This window comes from Mangifera indica, chromosome 3 (genome assembly GCF_011075055.1).
Source record: "Mangifera indica cultivar Alphonso chromosome 3, CATAS_Mindica_2.1, whole genome shotgun sequence".
NCBI lineage: Eukaryota > Viridiplantae > Streptophyta > Magnoliopsida > Sapindales > Anacardiaceae > Mangifera > Mangifera indica.
Genome location: NC_058139.1, coordinates 9,065,923 through 9,087,315, shown reverse-complemented (window position 1 = coordinate 9,087,315; position 21,393 = coordinate 9,065,923). Strand labels below are relative to the sequence as shown.

Here is a 21,393-nt window from a genome sequence, read left to right as displayed (position 1 = left end):
AGTATCGTTTTAATATTGAATTGAACTCAAAACTTGATTTAAGTTTGACTATTTTAAAATGAGTCAAATTTGAACATTTTTAAAGTGAGTTTGATGAGTTTAAATTTGAATTTAACTTTATATAAAATGAGTCAAATTTAAACTTAGTTTAACTCAAATTTATCTACATTTAAAAACATGAGCAAATATACTTAAAATATATTAGTTTGCTATGATAACTATAAAAAGATGATGACCCTTTGAGTCGACTGTTTCTAACCACTCGTGAATTAGAGAGACAAATGAACAAAATTAAATGGGAGATCGATTTGGGTGGTTGATTCTGATGTAAGAGATTGAGTTGTTAATTAATTATTTTTATTATTATACCATGGGAATAAGGGGAGTCAATTTGGTTATGCTTGGAAGAAATCAATTTTAAAACTTGTATTTTAAAACCAAAAGCTGGAGATCTGATGGGTCTGATTCCCAGTTAAGGTATTTTTGCCCATCCATCCTGCTGAACTCCTTTTTTGTTGTTAAAAAATTGACTCTTGTTAAAAGTCAAGCTTCGGACACAAGTTCATTATAACACCGCAGATCATCCGTAAGCAAATGCCGTTCCACCCTACAACCACAACGCTCACCGTATCATCCGTAAACTCCCGATAATACCCCTACCACTTTCGCCGCTTTCTGAGGCCCCAACTACAAGGAACAAACTGTAATACTTCGCTTCGAGACCTTCCTATTTTCTTTCCCCCTGTGCACTCTTTGGTTTGAAAAAAGAACCCCCTGTTTCTTTTTCTGTAGATTCAAAAACCAAACCTTGCGGCTGCATAATTCTTAGCGGGCACCAATCTTCATTCTTCTCGAGACCTCATTCTTTGCCATTACCCTTATCTCTTTCAAATCCCGCCCTATTTCTTTACTCGTGATTGCTTCATTGTCCGTACAGTTTCTTATACAGGCTCCTGGGTTTATCGCATTCGGGAGATAACAATTCGGCTCTGTTCGCTTCTTAAGTTATGGCTAATTTGGCTTGGGGTTTGGTTTTCTCACTTCTTCTTTGCTTCTTGGCATCTGGGTCGCTCTCAATTGAGGATTTGCACCAAGCGTAAGTTTAGTTCCATGATCCTTAGAGTCTTAGTGATTCATTCTATCGAATTTTTAATTTATTTTAGGTTCATGAAAAAATTTATTTGGTTTTGGAGTAAAAAGTGATAACTTTTGATCCGGTTTGATATTTTTCGGTGATGTAATTGGTACATTGTGGTTTTTGGGCCCTAAAGTCAGTTGTCTTTTGTTTTTCAAAGCATCTTGAGACGATTTCTTACATAAGGTGTTTGGAAAGAACCTTTTTTTTTTTTTTAGAAAGTTAAATTTTTTTAAGTAATCTTGGAGGAAATGGTGCAACTTTAGCTTTCCTGCTCTGGTTTTATGGTAGAGCCAGAGTGATTATAAGTTTATTGTCCTGTTCAGTTATCGGATAAACATTACAATAGCCAAATATTTCTCCCATAGCCTCAGCTTAATCAAGTTCGATAGTTTTGTCCTGAAGTGGAGATTTCGACCGTCGACAATATCTGTGCCTGAATATTTGGTGTCTAATCACTTTTTTGTTTGGTTGTTTTACATAGTAAGTTAATAACTGCATTTTTTTTCACTAAAGCTTGTCTTTACTTTTTTTTTTTTTTTTTTTTTTTGGGTTGCATTTAGGTTTCCTATTGTGGAACCTGATCCTGGTCATACAAAACTTCGTCTTTCAAGTGAAGGGCTGGAAGCCATCAGAAGAATAACAACCCCGATTGCCGCTGTTGCTGTAAGCCAGAGATTCATTTTCTTGAGCATCTACTATTAGTAGTATTTTTCATTTTTTCCATTAAAAAATGCCATTGGAATTTGTATATTTCAAAGAAATAATTCTTATTTTAATTGAAAGCCTTCATATATTTTGATAAATTATTCCAGGATGGCCTTTTTTTATTATTTTGGGTGAAACTATTAGCTACTCAGCGTGTACCATTTGATCGCCCATTTTTTGGATCCTGGTCATGCATGGTTAGATTGATTTCATCAGTTTTGCATTATTTTATTCTGATGCATCTTTAATTTTCAATTAGTGGGTTAGTTTTTCCCAGGCCAGTAAACAATCGTACTCAGATCAAAAGTAGGTAAACTAGTTATATTATTGTTAGTTTATATATTTATTTTTACTTACCACTAACCCCATCCCACTCTCCCCTACGCAGAATATACAAATTTAATTGTTCCCCTCCAAGGTTTTAATGGGGGGATGTGATTTCTAGACCTCTTGCTCCTTCAGAAGAGCTCTAACCAACAAGGATATTCCCTTGTGCACTTAAACTTGTTTCACCATCTGAAGGTTGCTGTTAAAAGAGTTCGAAGATAAGTTACAATTGGAAAGGGTGATTACACTGTAGATGTAGCTCAGTCCAAAACTTTAATATTGTTACCAAACCAACGTGGGCCCTGAAATTGCAGTAATCGCAGTTTTGGGACTTTTTAGTAATTAAATTTGAAAGAAAAACCCTGCACAAGTGCACAGTTTTATGACAATTATTCTTTCCAGAGGATTTTATGTGATAATGTTTACCAATATGTATGATGCTTTTGAGTGTAAAGTGTTGCAAGAAATGCTTGTCCTGCATGAGTGCTATTCGCAGTCATGCCCATTTTACATTTGTACTTAGAATATGCTATGAAGCAAAATTTTTCTTCTGTTTCTCCCTTTTTGACTCCATCTTGATGGTTGCATGATGCATATGCAGGTAATTGGTCCATACCGCTCTGGCAAATCTTTTCTCCTTAATCAGCTTCTTTCCCTCTCTTGTTATGAAGGTGTGTTTACTAAAACACACTCTTAGTTTTTTTTTTCTTTCTTTTTTCTTTTTTTTATGCAACGTATTTTGATGAATATGCATGTGGATTGAAGTTGCCTCAAAATTGATGGTTGTTGGCTCAAATGTACTTTTCCTCTACAGGATTTGGTGTTGGGCACATGCGTGACACAAAAACAAAAGGTAATGTGACTGGACATGGCATTACAATGGTAGTGACTGTATGCATATTTAAAATATATGATATCTGTTTGCTTGTTGCAGGGATTTGGGTTTGGGGCTCTCCACTGGAGTTGGATATTGGTGGCATGAAAACTTCTGTATTTTACCTTGATACTGAAGGATTTGAAAGTATCGGGAAGTCAAACGTGTATGATGACCGGTAAGTTTGAAGTGCTTGTGTAATCTTGAACTTTCCTCTGGTGGTTTGTAAATAATTTTGCATTTTGCTCACTGTTGCAGGATTTTTGCTCTGGCTACTGTAATGAGTTCTGTCTTAATATATAACCTGCCTGAGACGGTTAGTTACTCTGCTAGGAACTTTATCTAGTTACTTGATGGTAATGCATTGATACGTTGTTATATTAGGCATCCTTAAGGGAAAGATAAAGCAAAATAATCATTGAGGCAGAAATCAGGAGTTCAGAATTAAATTATACCTTTGAGGCAAATGTTAATACTATATTGTGGATTTCAGGGCTTTATTGGTATAAAAATTAGACTCTTAGATATTTAAGTTGGTTTTTGTATACAATAGGATTGTTTATAGCGGGTGCAGGTTGGATCTATGATTTCTGTAATGATAAAATCTTTTAAAGATGGAAGAGTTGAATAATTCTTTTTCTAGATTATGCAGTTGATAATATGTTGGGAAAAATATATGATTTTAATTGTGGATACTAGATGTTTTACCTCAAATATGTGAGCCTTTATTGAGTACAAGAGATTATGGGATTAATCTTCTATCTGAATAGGTTAGATGCTAGGTTAAAACTTGGGGAGAAGAGTTGGAATTCTATCTCAAAAGGAACAAAGGGAAATGCATGAAATTCTGACTTATTCTTGTTGTAAGTTAACTAGGGAGTCTAACTAAATATGAGAATACTAACTTGTTTATATTTAATTGAACTAATGGTATGGTGGAGTTCTGGATGTGGTTGTGTCTGAGAATTGGCAATTAAACTCATATCAGGGTTATGGTTTGTCTGAGATCACTTGGCAGTTCCCTAAATTCTGTTGATTTTTCTGGTGATATATAGTTTTTTTTTTTTTCCCTGATTGTGTATTAGATCCGGGAAGCTGATATATCTCGACTGTCATTTGCTGTTGAGCTTGCTGAAGAATTCTATGGAAGGTCTGCTTTTTCTCTATTTTGTAAATTCAACATGTTGGTCAAATTTATTGACTAGTTATGTAGTAATTGTAATTTTAAAACCCTTTATATTACCATACTAACTTGTTTAATGGTTTGCTTTATGGATATTTTAACGGGAGTAGAGTGAAGGTAAGAGACTAGCAGTTTGGTTGAAATTCCTTTTGTATATCTCTTACTTGAATCCTTGTTCCATTGATATGTGCAATTGAATGGCTGGCTGAATGTTTTTGTAGGGACAGGATGTTGCTTTTGAGCCAGCAAAGCTTTTGTGGCTTATCCAGCGCGATTTTTTGCGTAAGTTAATACTTAATAGATGTCTTCCAAGGGTATGAGTTCTTAGACTTGAGTTTAAGATTGCTCTCTTAAACTCAATTGCTATCTGACCATGCATGCTAGCAACCACCCCACATTTTGTGGGGTAATATACCGAGGACAGTACTAAAACATTGTCACATATGCTACAAAGTAACTGTATTTAGATTTTGTGTTGATTTATATGCAGCTTTTCTTTTGATCTCTTTGCCCTTTATGCAAGCTTGCTGCAAAATGATGTAAAATAGATGAATATACTTTTCAGATTGAGGATCTATTCTAATAAGGGTGTGACTCTTTGTGTGTTTCATTTGCTGCAATTTGTGCAATCAAGGGTGAATTGACTGACATTTGTTTTTTGGTGCTATACAGAAGGGAAGTCTGTGCAAGAAATGGTGCATGAAGCTCTTCGACGTGTCCCTAATGATAATGGTTAGTTTTCCATTTCCCTTTTTGCAGGAAAGACATTTTGTTTAGTGTCCTAGATGCATTTTAGAGCGAAGCTTTGACGGATTCTTTTTGTAATTGCAGGGGACAAAAATATTGATCAGGTACTTTTTCTAACGACTTTCATTTTTCTTTATTAATGACATGTCATCTTTCTGGATCATAAGTTCTCTCTTCTTGTTACTGTATCAGGTAAACCAGATCCGAGACTCTTTGGCTGTTATGGGTGGTAACAGCACAGCCTTTAGCTTACCGCAAGTATGGATTTAGTTTTCTTCTTAATAATCTCCCAAGTTTTGCCTCATCTCCTGTCTCTTGTAACATTGCTGTTCCTCTACTGGAAATCTGTTTATTGTATATGTTAAGTGACATAATCTTGTCACTTGATAATCTTGATGATATCTCGTGCATGGGACCTGTTAGCATACTACTTGTGTTCAACTGCATGAGGGCATTTATAGTAGTTTAGTCGCACCTGGCAGAGGATAAGAAAGAATGTTTTTGCAGCTTGCTAGGTGGTTCTAGGTTGCATTCATGACATTTTTATATCATACATGATTTTTTGTAAGTGGGTGGAGTCACCTTTGTCTCCATTGTGCAATCTAATGGTTAAAGGACAGTTGAATTTTAATCTTTTAAATTGTGTTCTTGTTGTCCTAACAATAGTGAATAATTCTGAGGGGATAGGGTTGTGCACAGACACTCACATGGGATTTGGGTTTATGGGATGCATATGTTTCTTGTTTGTATATTGATTTACTGCAGGTCCAGTTTATTAGTTCACATGTGAAAGAGCTCTCAATGGCTTATATGTTCTTATAAACCCATGAATTTGACCTTGCAGCCTCATCTGATGCGAACAAAGCTCTGTGACATGAAGGATGAACAACTTGACCCAGCATATGTTAGAAAGAGAGAGCAATTGAAAAAGCTTGTTGCTAGTGTTATTCATCCAAAAATTGTTCAGGGCAAATATCTGAATGGCAAGGAGTTTGTAGCGTTCCTGGAACAGGTATCTTTATTTTAGCTTTAGATCATCTTTACTTTGAGAATCAATTTGTTTTAAACTTTAATTTAGACCTCCACAAGAGAATGAGTTTTTCATCACCACATGAAACTAAATGATGATTTACTTTAGGGCATACGAAAGTGCGTTAGTTTAAAACTTTCATTAATTAGCATCAGATTCAGAATCTTATACAGGGCACAAAAGTAGAAACATGATAATGGAAGTAAATCACTTAGATAACCCTGTTTATGGTATGAATTGTCCTCTGATAGCAATTGAATGAATCCTTGGACTTGATGGCCTTGCTGTTATAATATCTTATACTGTAAGTTGATATGCTTTTTTAGTCGGTAACTTTCTGTTGTCACCTTCATCGTTATTCCTTGCTCTTCTACATTCTTTTTGCTAATATGCATTTCCATTGTTCAACCTTCAGATACTTGAAGCCTTGAATAAAGGAGAGATCCCATCAACAGGCTCTCTTGTGGAGGTTTTCAATAAGGATATTCTCAAGCGGTGCTTGAAGCAATACAATGAAAGGATGGCTAAATTACACTTACCTCTGTCAGCTCAATCTTTGCAAGATGCCCACGAAAATTCTAGAACAGAAGTAATGAAAGTTTTTGATGAACAGCATTTTGGCCGTCATCACGCAAAGAAATCTGTCATGCAATTGGATGAAGAGATACAAGAGGTGTTGTTCCCTTTGAGCAAGTCTATTGAATTATAGAGATTTTCAGTCCTGTTACTTTCTGTAGATAAATGTTGAACCTGAGTTATTAGGTCTGGTATCATCTCATCTATCGTCTGGAAAATTTCTTGCGCAGAATTGTTAGACTTAACTAATTTTCTAGTAGCAGCTAGGGGCTGTAGAAATCCCCTTCATATATTCTAGGAACTGCAATGTTCAGGACCATACTTTCTCTATATGGTGAATGTGTCACATACTTTTTCTCACAACTTTGTGCAGGTGTATAAGAATTTCATTCTTTCAAATGAATATCAATCCTCAAGGCTTTGTGACGAACTATATATTAGATGTGAGGACAAGATGGACCAGCTTCAAGTTCTTAAACTTCCCTCCATGGCCAAGTTTAATGCAGGTTTTCTGCAATGCAACCAAAGTTTCAATCGAGAGTGTGTTGGACCTTCAAAAGCAAACTACGAGCAGCGCATGATGAAGGTTCGGAGTTAATTGAGTTTATTTTAAGCCTTTCAGGCAGTATTTTAGCATTTCCCTGAACTTTAGTGGAAGTTATACCAAAACAACAATTAACTGCAGAATTACAAATATGAACGAAATATAACTTAAAACGAGAAGAGAAATTTGAAATATATTTAGATGCTGATTATTTGGAAGTTGTATTTTTGTTGTTTATTTTGTTGGGGTTGCCTACTATTTTGAACTGAACATCCGTCAATTACTGTATATCTGCAGATGTTGGGGAAGTCAAAATCTCAATTTATCAAGGAATACAACCAGAGGCTTTTCAATTGGCTGGTGGCCTTCTCCCTTGTCATGGTTGTGGTGGGACGGTTTATTATAAAGTTTATTTTGATTGAAATGGGAGCATGGATACTATTTATCTTCTTAGAAACATACACAAGGTTGTTCTGGTCAGCAGAGTCTCTTTATTACAACCCAGTTTGGCATTTCATTGTTGCCACTTGGGAAACAATTGTCTACAGCCCCTTCATTGATTTGGACAGGTATAAGAACAATTCTCTTAGTTTTACATGTTAAATATACAAAGCTAGCCGCAATTATTATTATTTGGTGTATCAGTTTGCATTCAACCTGAACAAAAAGGGAAATAAACCATTTTCTTCCTGAATTTGTGAGTATTTTCTAAAATCTTAGGATGCTAGAGGCTTGCATGCTATATTTTGAATTAAGTTTTCAGCTAAACATGATTGTGCTCATTTTGCCTCTGGCACTTTGTTACCACAATGCAATTAAGATAGTAAGCAATTATATTTCTCTCAATCTATCATTCTTTTTTCATTTAATTTTCAATGCTTGAGACAGATGGGCTGTTCCGATCTCTTTTATGTTTGCTATATTTCTACTTTATTGGCGGTGTTATGGGAGCCGGAAACATGGGTCACGTGGACTTTTGCCTCTGTACAACAATGGTAAAGGTACCTCAAACCGGCCGAGATCAGATTAAAATGATACAAGTATAAATTCAGGGGATTATCATGGGCGAGCTTTTCTTGTTTTAGGTATGAAGCCTGCCAATCGATCCTTTTTTAATCGTTTATCTTTTTTGTTCTCTCAATCTGACAGTCAATCTGGAATTTTGAAGGGGGTAAAGGGCTATTTAATGATTGTAGTGGCGGTTCTTATAGTTTATGTAATTGTAGAATTTACAGGATTTGTATTATTATTCAATGTCATATTTTGATCGTTTAAAATGCCCTTTAAATATATATTACAGGTTCAAATTCTCTGTATGCAATAGAAAGAAATTCATAGTTGTATGATGTCTTCCTGCCGAGGAAAAAACAATGCGAAAGGAGGGGAAACAAATAAAAAAGGAAAATTGCAGTAAAGGTTATCAGCTTATCGGTTGTTTAATCATGTTGATTTTTATAATATACTTTATATCTAATTTGGAATAATAATAATAATAATAATAATTTTTTTTTAATGCAAGATACTTACTAGATTGAATGAGTGCATGTTGATGGTTCTCAATGAAGTGAAATTAGTTTTCTTAAAGGCCAAAAGACTTATTCCCACCCAAGTTTAGTATAAATTCAAATTCAAATTTGTTAATTTTTTAAAATTTAAATATCTATTTTTTATTAAAATTTTCAATATTATTAAAAATAAAATTGTTATTAATAAAAGTATTTAAAAAAATTTAAAAATTTATTATATTTTTTTAAATTTAAAAGTTTAACAAATTTTTTTAATCTAAAATTTTAAAAATGAATATTCTCTTTCACCCAAAAACCCAACCGGTGTGAGTAGGGTGAATTTGGGGTTTACTCTCAAGTTGGGTGGGAACTAGTCTTTTCGACCAATAAATATACATTTATTTCTTAACAAGTGCCTGTGTCCCCACTAATATAAAGTTACACTGAAAATAAAAAAAGGGCCAAAATTTAGCAAAATGAACTCTATATATATATATATATATATATATATATATATATATATATTGTTGTGGCCTGAAGTCCCATATTGTTCATGTTCTGTCTACTGAGCTTGTATATAAGTAGGGGTCATAAGTCCTTAACTCGATGTATTTTAAAGCCGTGAGGGCCTGAAGCCAAAAGCATACAATATCTGTTGGGCTGTTTATAACACGTTATCAGCACGATAGCGATGGAGGGTGTGTTGTGACCTGAAGTCTCACATCGTTCTCGTTTTGTCTACTGAGTTTGTATATAAGTAGAGGCCAGAAACCCCTAACTCAATAGATACGTTTTAAAGCTGTGAGAGCCTGAAGCCCAAAGCGATAATATCTGTTCGGCTGTTTATAACATATATATATATATATATATATATATATATATATAGGGCAAAATTTTTTCCATTATGCCATGCTATTGCTATCGCGCATCAGGACCAGCCCATTATTATTTTATGAGGCCCACGGAAAATCCCAGCAGGCATCTTCTCTGTTGTGTGTTTTCAGTTATTCCTGTTTAGCTATCCGGTACGTTGTCGTTTCAGCTGATAACAGAGATCGTACTGGTCATTCGTCCCTCGCAAAACCCTCAAGTTACCTGCAATTCTGCAAAGCACTCATTTACGAATCTTTTTACAATAAACGCCAACTTAATCGAGTTAAATCAGTCCAAGTCAAGATGGACACACATTCCTCTCACCTTACTGTGCAGAATCGCTCGCGGAACTCACAATCACAAACCCCGTCCCCGTCCCACTCGGCCTCCGCATCCGCCACGTCGTCGATTCACAAGCGCAAACTAGCAGCGACAGCCGCGGCGGCCGCGTCTGAGGACCATGGACCGCCTACATTCCCTTCTTCCTTTTCTGCCGACACTCGCGACGGTGCCTTGACGTCCAATGACGACCTTGAGAGCATCTCCGCCCGCGGCGCCGACTCCGACGCTGACGACTCAGAGGACGCGGTGGTTGACGATGATGAGGACGAGTTCGACAACGACAATGAGTCTTCCATGCGAACCTTCACCGCCGCTCGGCTGGAGAACAATAACTCAGTTGGCTCCGCGCGGAACACGAAGCTGAAGACAGAGCCTGTGACGGTTAAACTTGAGAATCCGGATGGCGGGAAGGAAACTGGTCCCATAGGGAGTGCTGTCTTGGGGTCGACTGGTGGGGCTGGAAGTTCGGTGACGGGAATTGTGGTTAAAGAAGATTCAGTTAAAATATTTACAGAGAATATACAAGCTAGTGGGGCTTATAGTGCTCGAGAAGAGAGCTTAAAGCGAGAGGTACTTTTTTTTTCAATTTTATCGTTATAATTTGTTTTTCATATTGATTATGTTAGAATTGTGCTGGAGCTTGGAGATTATACTTGTAATTGTGTTGTTGGGAATTTTCAGGAAGAAGCTGGAAGGCTCAAGTTTGTGTGCCTTGGGAACGATGGTGTTGATGATCATATGGTTTGGTATATCTCTCTTCTTGGACATTCATGTTTCTGAAACTTTCTTTTACTCGTACATGTGGTCATCTGAATTTTGTTATTGTGCATTTTTAGTTCGTTCGTTTATGTGATTAATAGGCTTAATTTTTATGATTTCTCAGGTTAATAGGGCTAAAGAATATCTTTGCGAGGCAGCTACCTAACATGCCTAAGGAGTACATTGTCCGACTTGTGATGGATAGGTAATATCATGGAAACTTCTAATTTAAAAGAAATTAGTTCCCAGTTTCAGTTCTAAAAAGAACAATAAAATAATAAATCTCTAATTGGTAATTTCGTAGCAGCAAATTTAGTGAAAGCTCCTGTTCAAAGATGGAAAGGATACCTTTCAACCCTATCAGACAGTGTTTCCTAATAGAAGAAGTTGAATAAATAAACTAAGATATTAGGATTTGTTGATTGGAATAGTTAATTGTAGTACAGGAAAATAACATCTCCACCTGTGGTACATGTTAGTACTCCAGATGACACATCAGTGCACCATAAGACCACTTTTTTTTCACTCTAATGAATCATAATTGACTTTCTAATGCATTGAGTGAGGTTCTAACACAGTTGTCGGAGTCATATCATCAGCTTGGAGTAATTTTCCCAGCAGTCTTTGTTCTTTAATGGGAGGGCTTCATCCCTAACTTATGTGAGTTAAGATTGAATGGAATATATATTGCTCCCAGACTGATAGAAGTTTTATTGCAAAACCACGCATGAGAGGACTTTATATGTTGATTTTAAGCAACCATTTATAGCTACATTTGAGACTTAGATTGATTTTTTCCACACCTGGAAGAAGCTAAGTTCAATATATTGTCAACAAATTGGTGGTGTTTTTTTTTTTTTTTTATATATATTAAATACCTCTAAGGTCTCACTACCAATTTAATATTTTTGTTGTTTCTTATTGTTCCTTCTTTAATATGCTTTCTTAATAGAGGTGCTTTTCATATTGTGTTTACAGAAGCCACAAGTCGGTTATGGTTATCAGAAATAATCAGGTTGTTGGTGGCATAACATATCGCCCATATGCCAGGTATATATTTATGATATCCTTTGGATTCCTTTTTCAAACAATGAGTAAATGAACTGTTATATCATTATGAATTCTCAACCAGAGACAGGTAAACCATTTCACTTAATCTGTTTGCTGTGTCATTACTTTTTCTTCCTAAACTGCCAGAGGCAAGAGAGAAAATAGTTCTGTCAGCTTCATGTAAGCTTCGGAACCATGTATATATTTTAAGATGAGTTAATAATTTGGCCTTGGTTTAACAAGAGCAGCGAAATAAACTTCTCTACTGTTTCATTTTGTCCTAGTGAGGCCATTTCCACTTTTAATGAACTTTAAATAACTGGTTATTAAAATTAGCTGTCACCTTACTGCTTCTAATTTATTATCTGGCATGGTGCTTCACGGTAATTCCTAGTGTAGGATGACATTTGAAGGAATTGATTAATGTTTATTCAGTGAGGTCACAATATCATTCATATGGTGCTTTCCTTTCCCTCTGACTAATGCCATTGTTCTGGAAAAACACAGCCAAAGGTTTGGGGAGATAGCTTTTTGTGCAATTACAGCTGATGAACAAGTAAAAGGTTATGGCACCAGATTGATGAACCATTTAAAGCAGCATGCACGTGATATTGATGGGCTAACACATTTTCTAACATATGCTGATAATAATGCTGTTGGTTATTTTATTAAACAGGTTTGTTTATTCACTTCTGATGTAGTTGTAAGCTTAAGGGTGAGGTTTGGTTTTGCATAAACTGATGATGGGATGATCAGTTATCTCTCACTCTCTGTATATATATGTGTATACACACACACACACACACACACACACACTCACACTACACAACTCTGGAGTAATCATGATAGTTTCTTTGCCAGGAAAATTTCTAGTGGTTGGTTTATAAAACTGTGATTTCGTTTTTCTTTGAAACGGTTCTATCTATATATTGGTGTATGTTGTCAAGTAAAACTTGTCCTGATTATACTTTTTTTTTAATTTAGTTCTTTGAGAGAATTAAACATCCTAAATTGCATTTGGATGTTCTTTCTGATGCACTAATGTAGAAGGTTCTTGTTAATTGGTTAAATATATAGATTAGAGGTTGAAAATGAGGCAATGAAGTCTTATCCCAATTAAGTAAATAAAAAAATTGTGTAATTTTACCAGAATATGTGGTGCAAGTTAGCATGGTAAAGCTTATTTTTCTTACAAAAAATTTTTAAACTAAGGCACAATCAATTTTATGCAACCACTGAGGAACAAATTTCTGGTTTCATTTCCGATAGATTCAAGTTTCTGGACTCTTTTAATTGTTGGATTTTGCCATGCTATGATGGTGGGCTGACTCTGGAAATTGTGGAGTTATGTTGGAATTAGTTGTTCTGCCATCAATTTTCAGTATGTTTAATTCTATGTTCTCCCTCTTCTTATTCTGTTCTCAGTGCTGACTCATGAGATCCATTAATTTTTGTAGGGTTTTACCAAAGAGATTTACTTGGAGAAGGACCGATGGCAAGGGTATGCTTAATATCGAATTATACATAGTTTTATCTTTTCTAATTGAATGTTATCACTACCTAGTGCTTTTTTTCTTGGTTTCTCTATTAAATATTTAGCAAAGATAACAAGTTTGAGGCTTTAAATGGATGGTCCTTCACAGGAGTTATAATGTCGTTGTTCTACCATAAGTGTCTTTCAGAATCTCTCTGTTTTCTTCTTATAAGGACCTTTTTAATCTGTTTCATAGAATTTGATTTGTTCTGTTCTTCTGTGCTTTCTGACTCTGCATAAGATTTTCATTGGTGTTTCCAGGTATATAAAGGATTATGATGGAGGAATCCTTATGGAATGTAAAATTGATCCAAAGCTGCCATACACTGATCTATCGACCATGATCCGCCGTCAAAGGCAGGTAAGGTGAAGCTGTACTTGATTAATGAACATTTTAATTATAAAGACTAAATATTTGAACATTTTTTGTCTTAAACAAAGACTTGCTAAGTTAGTCAAAAGAATCCATATGGCACTCAGGCACTGTGTATTCCTACCTGTTTTTTTCCAAAATAATTTTGCTGCAAAAGTATAGGAGCATATTGACAATGTATACATTATACTCTCATCTTGAGATGACATATTGAAGTTTTACAATATTTTAAATTTAATATTTAAAAGAATCACTGGACATATTTGTGAATATTAAGTATAATCTAACTTTTTCTTTTCTTCTTATTATGATAGGCAATTGATGAGAAGATAAGAGAGCTCTCAAATTGCCATATTGTCTACCAAGGAATTGATTTTCAGAAGGTACATGGCATCTTTAAGAATATGCTATTAATTTATTGGATGACAGTGAATTTATTTGTAAGTTCCTATGTGCTCCTCTTTTCCTTCGAGTTTTTGAGTTTTATACAAAAATATCTATCTATGAGTATTTTCTATTTTGTTCTGATTAATTTTTTTTTTTTTCAGAAAGAAGCTGGTATCCCTAAAAAAATAATCAAAGTTGAGGATGTTCCTGGTTTGAGTAAGTCCTTTGAGTCAGAAAAGACATTTCATCTTAGAATATCTAATATAACCTTATGGAACGTATTCACATTTAATAATTTCTAAGAGTGACTCCCTTGAAATTTATTGCATGTGTTGTATATATAAGTTTCCCTTATTGTTTGTTAGACGTAGAATTGAATGGATCTCATGGTCATATTCAGCCTCCTGTATACTTCCCATGTTCTGGGGTTCTGCCCCTTTTGGCTGTTTTTCTTTGTTGTTATTGCTTTTAAACCGTATTTCTGACAGTTAGAAGTTTAGTCTTTAGAAAACAATAAGGCTACCCATCCCAAAACTTTACTCGGAATTTCACATCCCAAGTGATATGTCACCATATGTGGCATTGACATGTAAATGAAGTAATGATGCATTAAATGACATGTTAATACCACATATGGTGACACATCACTTGGGATGTGCAATTGGCAATATGTTGGGATGGGTATCATTACTCTTTAGAAAAGGGAATGCTATAATAATATCAAGATAATTTAGCATCCTGCAAGTAAGCAGGAAATAATTTTTCATTATTGTGTCGTGCTCTTGTTAATTTAGTCAGGGGTTGCATCTGCAACTTGCCAACTTGGAAGGCATAATTGTAATTCTGTTGTGCATGGTATGCTGTCAAGCAGTAAGATTATAAACAAGCATTGTGGAATATATAAATATTTTCAATGTAAGAGTTAAGCTGCTATTTGAGTTGCTTTCTCTTTTTGACCTATGTGATGAAAATTTAGGTTACTAATGGAAGCCTGTGGCTAATTTGATAACAGGGGAAGCTGGGTGGACTCCTGATCAATGGGGTCATTCACGATTTAGAACAAGTGCTTCCACTGACAGTACATCAAGTCAAAAATTTTTAACTGCATTCATGCGCTCACTTCTGAAGGCAAGCTTCTAAACTTTTCAGTATTAGCTTTCACTAGAGCAATATTATATCAACAAAGCATGCCTTGACATGTTGCAAAAAAAATTGGTATAGGTGTAATTGCTCAAGTTAAAGCAACTAAATTTGTCATGAGATTAAATGTTGAAATTCTCTTCTTTCACGAATTTATTTCTCTTGTGCATGTTTTTAAAAATTGTGTATCTACTTACAAGTAATGATTGATGTCATTAGATAGATATGTCTCATTTGAAAGGACTATTGAGTCTTAGCCGATATTTTTACATTTTACACCATCAAACAACCTTAAAATAAGGCATAATTATCACAAAGGTGCTTTTTTTACTTGCCCTTTCATGTTTATAAAAATCCAGGTGATATTATGTGTAATATCATTAGAGCATTGAATCATAGGTTGACATGGAAAACTTTTTCTGCTCTTAGCTTCTCAGAAGATTTGCAGATCCCGTGGTTATGATGGGGTGAATGGTTAAAGACAAATTCCTCTTTACAAAATTTTCAATTCTTCACTAGTCAATTTATTAGTTTATTTACTTGGATGTGAGCATGTGAGTTCTCTTGTCTGTCCCGAATTCTTACCAAATATATTTTAGTTTCTGCAGTCAATGCATGACCATGTTGATGCTTGGCCATTCAAGGAGCCGGTTGATGCCCGTGATGTTCCTGATTATTATGACATCATTAAAGATCCCATGGGTAAGAAGTTCCAAATTAAAAGTAACATCTTAAACATATTCTCCATGAAAATGATTCTGGGTGGTTTTGGTGATTCCTCATGAGTAGTATATCAACAACATCATGTATTTATGATTGCATGATGATCACTAAATGGGAGGCCATTCAATTACAAAGCTATCATCATCTGATATTTTGGTTTATACTCAATCTTATTGCAGATCTAAGGACAATGTCAAAAAGAGTAGAATCAGAACAATATTATGTCACATTTGAGATGTTTATGGCCGATGTCAAGAGGATGTTTCACAATGCTCGCACTTATAATTCCCCTGACACCATCTACTATAAATGTTCAATGAGGCATGATATTATTCGTTTCATCTTAAATTGCGCTTACTTTCGTTTATTAATTTTAACTTTGAGAAAAACTGCAGGCTGGAAGCACACTTTCAAAGCAAAGTTCAATCAGGTCTGCAATCTGGCACCAAAATTCAGCAGTAAACTAGTGGAAGACACAGCGGATTATACATTTTCAAGAAGATCCATTTATCAGTTCTGATGTATCATATTTCTGGCCATGATGAATACGGTGTAAATTTTTCCTTTATAACACATGAAATCGTTCTGTTAGCCATTGGATCAGATTTGGATATTACATCATTTCATTTGAACTTTGAATACCTTGGGCATTATGGCCTAGATCAGAACCATATTTCTCTTTACAAAGCTGACCGACGAATTGGAATAAAAACTAGTACAGATCTGCAGTGCAAACCATGGTTCATCAATAAATATAAACTTATGGCCGTCCGACAAGATAAACTTTTTTATGCCAATTTGTCATGAATGACAGATTATTTAGACCACACCAAATCTAGTTCTGCTTCTTAACATTCTTACCTCCACTTGCATGAGCAAGTCCAGAGTCCCAGCCAGATATAGCCCCCGATCCAGATGGATTGACTATATGGTGAATCAGCTGGTGCACATGCTCTCTGTTAACCAAAGGTTGCGAGATGGAAGTTTCAGCCCTGTTGTTTCCACCGCTGTTGTTTTGCAGATTTTCAATGGAAACCTGGGTGTTATTTGGGATACCATGATCCAAATTATGGATATTTGGGGTGGTAGTAGCAATGCTTGGCCCTGGTTGGTGAAAGAACTGGTTTGGGTTCGGTTGCATTGGTAAGGTTGCATTTGTAGATGCTCCCATGAAATTGTCAATCAATGCAAATTTGGCATCATGCTTAGCTAAAAGCATTGGGTTCACCCCTGTCAATCTCTTCATTGTTTCTTCTGCCATTTTCACCTAAAAGAATTTGTATAGATTTATGTAACTTTGGCCAACAAGGGGATAGCATCAATATAGTGAACCTAGAAAGGAGTAAAATAATCAGAAAACTAGATTAGCATTCACTGCAGCTTTGAGCACAGAAAAAGAGTTTCACACTCAACCAACCAATTTGTTGCAGTTTCATCGGCAAAATGCATATATTACTGTTGAGCACTTCCCTATAACTAAACTTTTAGGAATTATGGTAAACTTTGCATTTCAATATTAATTTTGAGCAATGGTCTATCAATTTGAACTTTTAGGTCCCAAAAAAAGCCAACAAAACACAACCACGATGCAAAGTGAAATTTGAATTCATTTATTAAAACAGAAAAAAGAACACATCAGTGTCCATTTTGTGAACTTACGAGAGCAGTGGAATAACAAGGATGATTAAAGTGCACAAGAAAAAACTATATATGATTATCTAGTTTGACAATGCTTAATGCAGCAGCTAGCAGATTATGCAGTACCACCCAATATATGGCACAAATAATACAAAGATGAGCATTCACCTATCTCATTACTATGATACATGAATTAGTTTCCAAAGCATACACTTCATTCCGTAATCACATCCTAAATTTTGGTCCAGACATTTGACTTAATTACACATTGCTCATATTATTCTGAACCCACTAATGACAAGACTATCTAGCATCATGTTGGTCCAGACATTTAACTTAATTACACAAATTCCTCATATTATTCTGAACCAGCTAAATGATGACACTAGCAAGCATCATAGAGGAAGAATTTTAAAATGGAAATGAACCCTATGCTGCAACACGTACATTAAAAAAGAATCTATTTTGCTTTCGTGGGATTCAGAAGAAGTCTATCATTGTATGTATAACATTAATTTGTTGGAAAAAAAAATTGAAATAATGTTATTGTAACTTATAAAAAGCATTTGAGATGAATATAACTACATGTAAAGGCTCCACTCTACTAATAAAGTTTTAATATATAGTTTTCAAACCTGGATCAGACCAGTTTGACTAGGACACATGGCCTTACTTGGGTAAGACCAATTTTTGGCCCTGCAGTTTGACTGCTTTGACCCACAGTCGAACCACCCCGGTTCATGGTTCAATTGCGGGTCAAATCAGTCAAACCATATGATGACATCATTGTAAATGTTTTTTGAAACTATTGGGAATCAAACTCAAGTCCCAACAGTAGGAAAGGTGCAAGCCACGCCACCAAGCCAACACTTGTGTTTCATTATATATCGGTACAACTTTTATTTAATCTGTTTTGAAGTTTTTTTTTTTTAAAATATTGCAATTGTCATTTAACCAATACACATAATATATGTGCGCCATTAGGCCAAATTAAATTTTGATTAAATGTAATTTGGATTTTTCATTTAATGATTAAGTAGACAAAATTATTTTAAATATTATTTTTAATATTGTTTTAGATAGTAACCCCGTCCAACCATTGAGTAACTGGTGACCAGCCCCTTCATTGAGTCAATGCACAGTCTAAATTTAAAACATTGTTTTAATCTTCATAACTTTAAATGTTGATATGGATATCACTTTCACAAAGTAAATGAAGACAACAGAGTGCAAGATCAACCAAATATATTTAGAGTAATTTACCACATTATGTATAAAATGAAAATTTTGCAAGATTATGATACCATAGCAACTTACCTTTACTCTCAATGTCTCAATATCAGCTTTCAATATTCTATTGTCAACAATGGCGTCATCGCATTTATGTTTCAGGTCCGTAAGGCCTTTCAGTAAAGAAGAATTATCAACTCTCAACTGACCAGTCTGTAAGAGACAAATATATATTATTCTACACATCATCAAGAGAGAAAAAGTAGTGTTCAGCAAGGCATTAAAGAAAACATGGGGCAAAACCTGTGCTTCTAGTTCACTTAAATGGGCTTGCTTTCTTCTCCTAGAGCGTCTAGCTGACTCACGATTTGACAACATCCTGAGCCACCACCAAAGTATCAACGAAAGATTTTCTTTGAGACAAGCAATCAATTTTAAAGTTCCACATTTCACAACTTCTAACTTGTAAGCATGGGAAGTGATAAAACACATAAACATATAAAAGAAAAAAAAAAAGGAAACACGCATATAACCAAAGCACATTAAGAACACCAATAGTCTTCATAACCACTCAAGCTGGAAGAAAATATGAGAAGCAAGTATGGAGTTTTATAACCTTCTAGCACGTTTGTCATCCACTGGATCAGAACCCTCTGTATTCTCTGTGTCTCCTTCAGGCTCATCATCATCTGAATCTTCTCTTGATGAGCCACTGGCTGCTTGCCCAACTTGCACCCCTGATTTCCCTTGCATGGCAGGTAAGGGCGTAGTGCCAAGTGATCCAACATCAGCTTTTTGCTGTGTCACTGATAAATCATGACTAGTAATTGAATTGAGTAAAAACCAGATGTAACACACTACACAAAGACAAAGTGGACTACACCATGCAACATAAAACCAATGGTTGATCACAAATACATTTCATTGGAAAGAAATTGCAATATGCTATTTCCAGAAATACCTGAAAAGCAAATAACATTTTATCTCAAATCATTGAAACTGAAGATGCAAAAATGTTTTATTTTTAGAACATAGAGCATGAACATCACTGAATATTGTATATAGACTTGACTCACAGATGCTGAACCTTTTTCAGCAACCATGAAATGACAACTATACTTTAAGTCAGCATGTCATAAATGTGTCATTCATGAAATGTCCAACCTAGCTACATCTAAATAATTAGCTACATGTCATACATGACAGACCTTACAACATCGTGACATAAATATATCTAACGAGAATTGAACTCAACTCAGCAAAGCTTGAACACTGGCACAGACTATTTAGATTCTAAGTGCTCTGTTCATAATTTGCCAAACATAAGTTCAAAACCTACAAAAAGTTGCATTTAACTGTAAGTCAATTTGGTTCTGCTAATTCAAGCATTCTCAGAAGATAAAGCATCAGAAAATATATTTGGAAAGTTCCTAGTGAAGACAGAATAAGGAGATATTAATAGATTTATCCCTATTATAGTTGAAACTGCAACATTTATTAATAATCAAATCCTTCTCTGGAATTACCAAGAGCCTGAGATCCCAACTGAGCCTGTCTTTGATTCTCAGTTAAAGAAGGTTTATCTTCTGGCTTCACAAAAGAACCCTGAAAAGCACAAATTTTTATTATTTATCTTTCATTTCGTTGTGTTATGAATGCAAATTTGAAAAGAGAGAAGGAGAGTGTTCTATTTTACCCTAAGAGCAACAGCAGCACAAGCTAGATCGAGTTTGCTTTTGAGATAAGCTTGGTAATCATCATAATTAGCACATCGATCCAACGGTCCAGGAAGAGCTTGATCCTGATATGGCGGCGTCTTGATCTCCATCAAGTCATCATCAAAGCCTTCCTCAGTTGTCAACACCGTCGGTTGCGTCACCACCGAAGTACCATTTCTCGACGCCGTCGATTGCGAAACCACAGGAGTATCAGCTAAAAATTCCTGCAGCGCCCACTCCGATAGGCTGCGGTGCATCGGCAACTCATGAAGCGGATCCGGATCCCGAGGCGGAGTCGCGCCAGGGGACGACCAGAACGAGTCAGAGAAATCGTCGGCGGAGAACACACTATTCATCGAACTTCCCATGAAATTTCCTTTTCTTTTTTTTTTTTATAAATTTAAAATTTTTATTTTCTCTGCGGAAACTTGTTTGATTGTGCGTACGGTTATGCGTTCTCTGCCTTTGTGTTTGTTAATGTTCCACAACGATGTAGTTTCGTGAATCTTTGTCCACGCAACGTTTGTCATTGACATGTGGCAAATAAATGACCTTTGTTATTTTGACACGTGGCAGTGTAAGATGGTTTAACGAGATAGTTTGTGTTAGGTTGTGCCCGATTCCGTTTACTGCGTTTAAAAACTTTCTTAAACGTAGGTTTGAGAAAAACAAACAAGGGGCCGAATGCCCGTTTCCCACCAAAGATGGATGCAACTCTAATTTTTTATTTGTTAATTATTAAAATTTGGATATTCATTTGTTTATTAAATTTTATTGTTATTATTAAAAATAAAATTATTATTTATTAAAATATTTTAAAAAATTAAAAATTTATCATATTTTTCCTCTCAAAGTTTAAAAATTTAATAAATCTTTCTTCGCCCAAAATTTGAAAAATTAACTTTTTTTTTTTAAGTTTTTCCAATCACTATTGCCCATTGTTAGAGACGGAATGGTAACATTCTCCCTCCCTTCCTACTTCTCTCTTACTCCCGTT

At 35.2% G+C, this 21,393-nt stretch overlaps 3 protein-coding genes across 11 annotated transcripts; 2 read left to right on the top strand and 1 right to left on the bottom strand.

Moving 5' to 3' along the window:
- The first annotated feature begins 413 nt into the window (after positions 1–413).
- LOC123212583 (guanylate-binding protein 4-like) lies at positions 414–8,642 on the top strand. Of its 5 annotated transcripts, none has more exons than XR_006501567.1 (18): positions 421–1,096; positions 1,699–1,801; positions 2,772–2,841; positions 2,985–3,023; positions 3,105–3,222; positions 3,303–3,360; positions 4,130–4,194; positions 4,338–4,344; positions 4,449–4,509; positions 4,900–4,959; positions 5,059–5,078; positions 5,167–5,232; positions 5,819–5,986; positions 6,420–6,677; positions 6,954–7,166; positions 7,422–7,693; positions 8,013–8,209; positions 8,425–8,642. XR_006501567.1 is itself a non-coding variant. In XM_044631759.1 (17 exons), the coding sequence occupies exons 1-17, from the start codon at positions 1,008–1,010 to the stop codon at positions 7,783–7,785; spliced, it is 1,683 nt and encodes a 560-aa protein (XP_044487694.1). In that variant the 5' UTR covers positions 414–1,007; the 3' UTR covers positions 7,786–7,814. The 5 variants fall into 5 exon arrangements, 3 of the variants coding, with proteins under 3 accessions (XP_044487694.1, XP_044487693.1, XP_044487695.1); XR_006501568.1 differs by lacking the exon at positions 8,425–8,642 and adding an exon at positions 8,293–8,401; XM_044631759.1 differs by lacking the exons at positions 8,013–8,209; positions 8,425–8,642 and adding an exon at positions 7,770–7,814 and having other exon boundaries at positions 414–1,096.
- Positions 8,643–9,570: 928 nt separating this feature from the next.
- LOC123211086 (histone acetyltransferase GCN5-like) lies at positions 9,571–16,451 on the top strand. Of its 4 annotated transcripts, none has more exons than XM_044629616.1 (13): positions 9,571–10,414; positions 10,526–10,590; positions 10,728–10,808; positions 11,582–11,653; positions 12,161–12,329; positions 13,111–13,154; positions 13,449–13,548; positions 13,875–14,000; positions 14,109–14,163; positions 14,960–15,075; positions 15,687–15,789; positions 15,990–16,131; positions 16,206–16,451. In XM_044629616.1, exons 1-13 carry the CDS (start codon positions 9,806–9,808, stop codon positions 16,270–16,272), a joined length of 1,749 nt encoding a protein of 582 aa, XP_044485551.1. In that variant the 5' UTR covers positions 9,571–9,805; the 3' UTR covers positions 16,273–16,451. The 4 variants fall into 4 exon arrangements, with proteins under 4 accessions (XP_044485551.1, XP_044485553.1, XP_044485552.1 ...); XM_044629618.1 differs by having other exon boundaries at positions 9,573–10,414; positions 13,875–13,943; XM_044629617.1 differs by having other exon boundaries at positions 9,573–10,414; positions 15,696–15,789.
- LOC123211088 (light-inducible protein CPRF2-like) lies at positions 16,357–20,863 on the bottom strand. 2 transcript variants are annotated; one of them, XM_044629620.1, is made up of 6 exons: positions 20,375–20,859; positions 20,205–20,283; positions 19,295–19,484; positions 18,982–19,057; positions 18,766–18,891; positions 16,357–17,077 (listed from the first exon to the last, which is right to left on the bottom strand). In XM_044629620.1, the coding sequence occupies exons 1-6, from the start codon at positions 20,762–20,764 to the stop codon at positions 16,646–16,648; spliced, it is 1,293 nt and encodes a 430-aa protein (XP_044485555.1). In that variant the 5' UTR covers positions 20,765–20,859; the 3' UTR covers positions 16,357–16,645. The 2 variants fall into 2 exon arrangements, with proteins under 2 accessions (XP_044485555.1, XP_044485556.1); XM_044629621.1 differs by having other exon boundaries at positions 17,063–17,142; positions 20,375–20,863.
- Between the last annotated feature and the right edge of the window lie 530 nt (positions 20,864–21,393).

What these genes read in the sequence shown, in the direction of transcription:
- LOC123212583 (XM_044631758.1), top strand. Translation starts at nt 1,008, where the DNA reads ATGGCTAATTTGGCTTGGGGTTTGGTTTTCTCACTTCTTCTTTGCTTC. An exon ending in TATATAACCTGCCTGAGACG is followed by an intron (nt 3,361 to 4,129) that starts GTTAGTTACTCT and finishes ATTGTGTATTAG; the next exon opens with ATCCGGGAAGCTGATATATC. An exon ending in TGGATGAAGAGATACAAGAG is followed by an intron (nt 6,678 to 6,953) that starts GTGTTGTTCCCT and finishes AACTTTGTGCAG; the next exon opens with GTGTATAAGAATTTCATTCT.
- LOC123211086 (XM_044629616.1), top strand. Translation starts at nt 9,806, where the DNA reads ATGGACACACATTCCTCTCACCTTACTGTGCAGAATCGCTCGCGGAAC. An exon ending in CATCATTAAAGATCCCATGG is followed by an intron (nt 15,790 to 15,989) that starts GTAAGAAGTTCC and finishes ATCTTATTGCAG; the next exon opens with ATCTAAGGACAATGTCAAAA. An exon ending in TACTATAAATGTTCAATGAG is followed by an intron (nt 16,132 to 16,205) that starts GCATGATATTAT and finishes GAAAAACTGCAG; the next exon opens with GCTGGAAGCACACTTTCAAA.
- LOC123211088 (XM_044629620.1), bottom strand. Translation starts at nt 20,764, where the DNA reads ATGGGAAGTTCGATGAATAGTGTGTTCTCCGCCGACGATTTCTCTGAC. An exon ending in TAAGTGAACTAGAAGCACAG is followed by an intron (nt 18,892 to 18,981) that starts GTTTTGCCCCAT and finishes TGTCTCTTACAG; the next exon opens with ACTGGTCAGTTGAGAGTTGA. An exon ending in TTGAGACATTGAGAGTAAAG is followed by an intron (nt 17,078 to 18,765) that starts GTAAGTTGCTAT and finishes AAATTCTTTTAG; the next exon opens with GTGAAAATGGCAGAAGAAAC.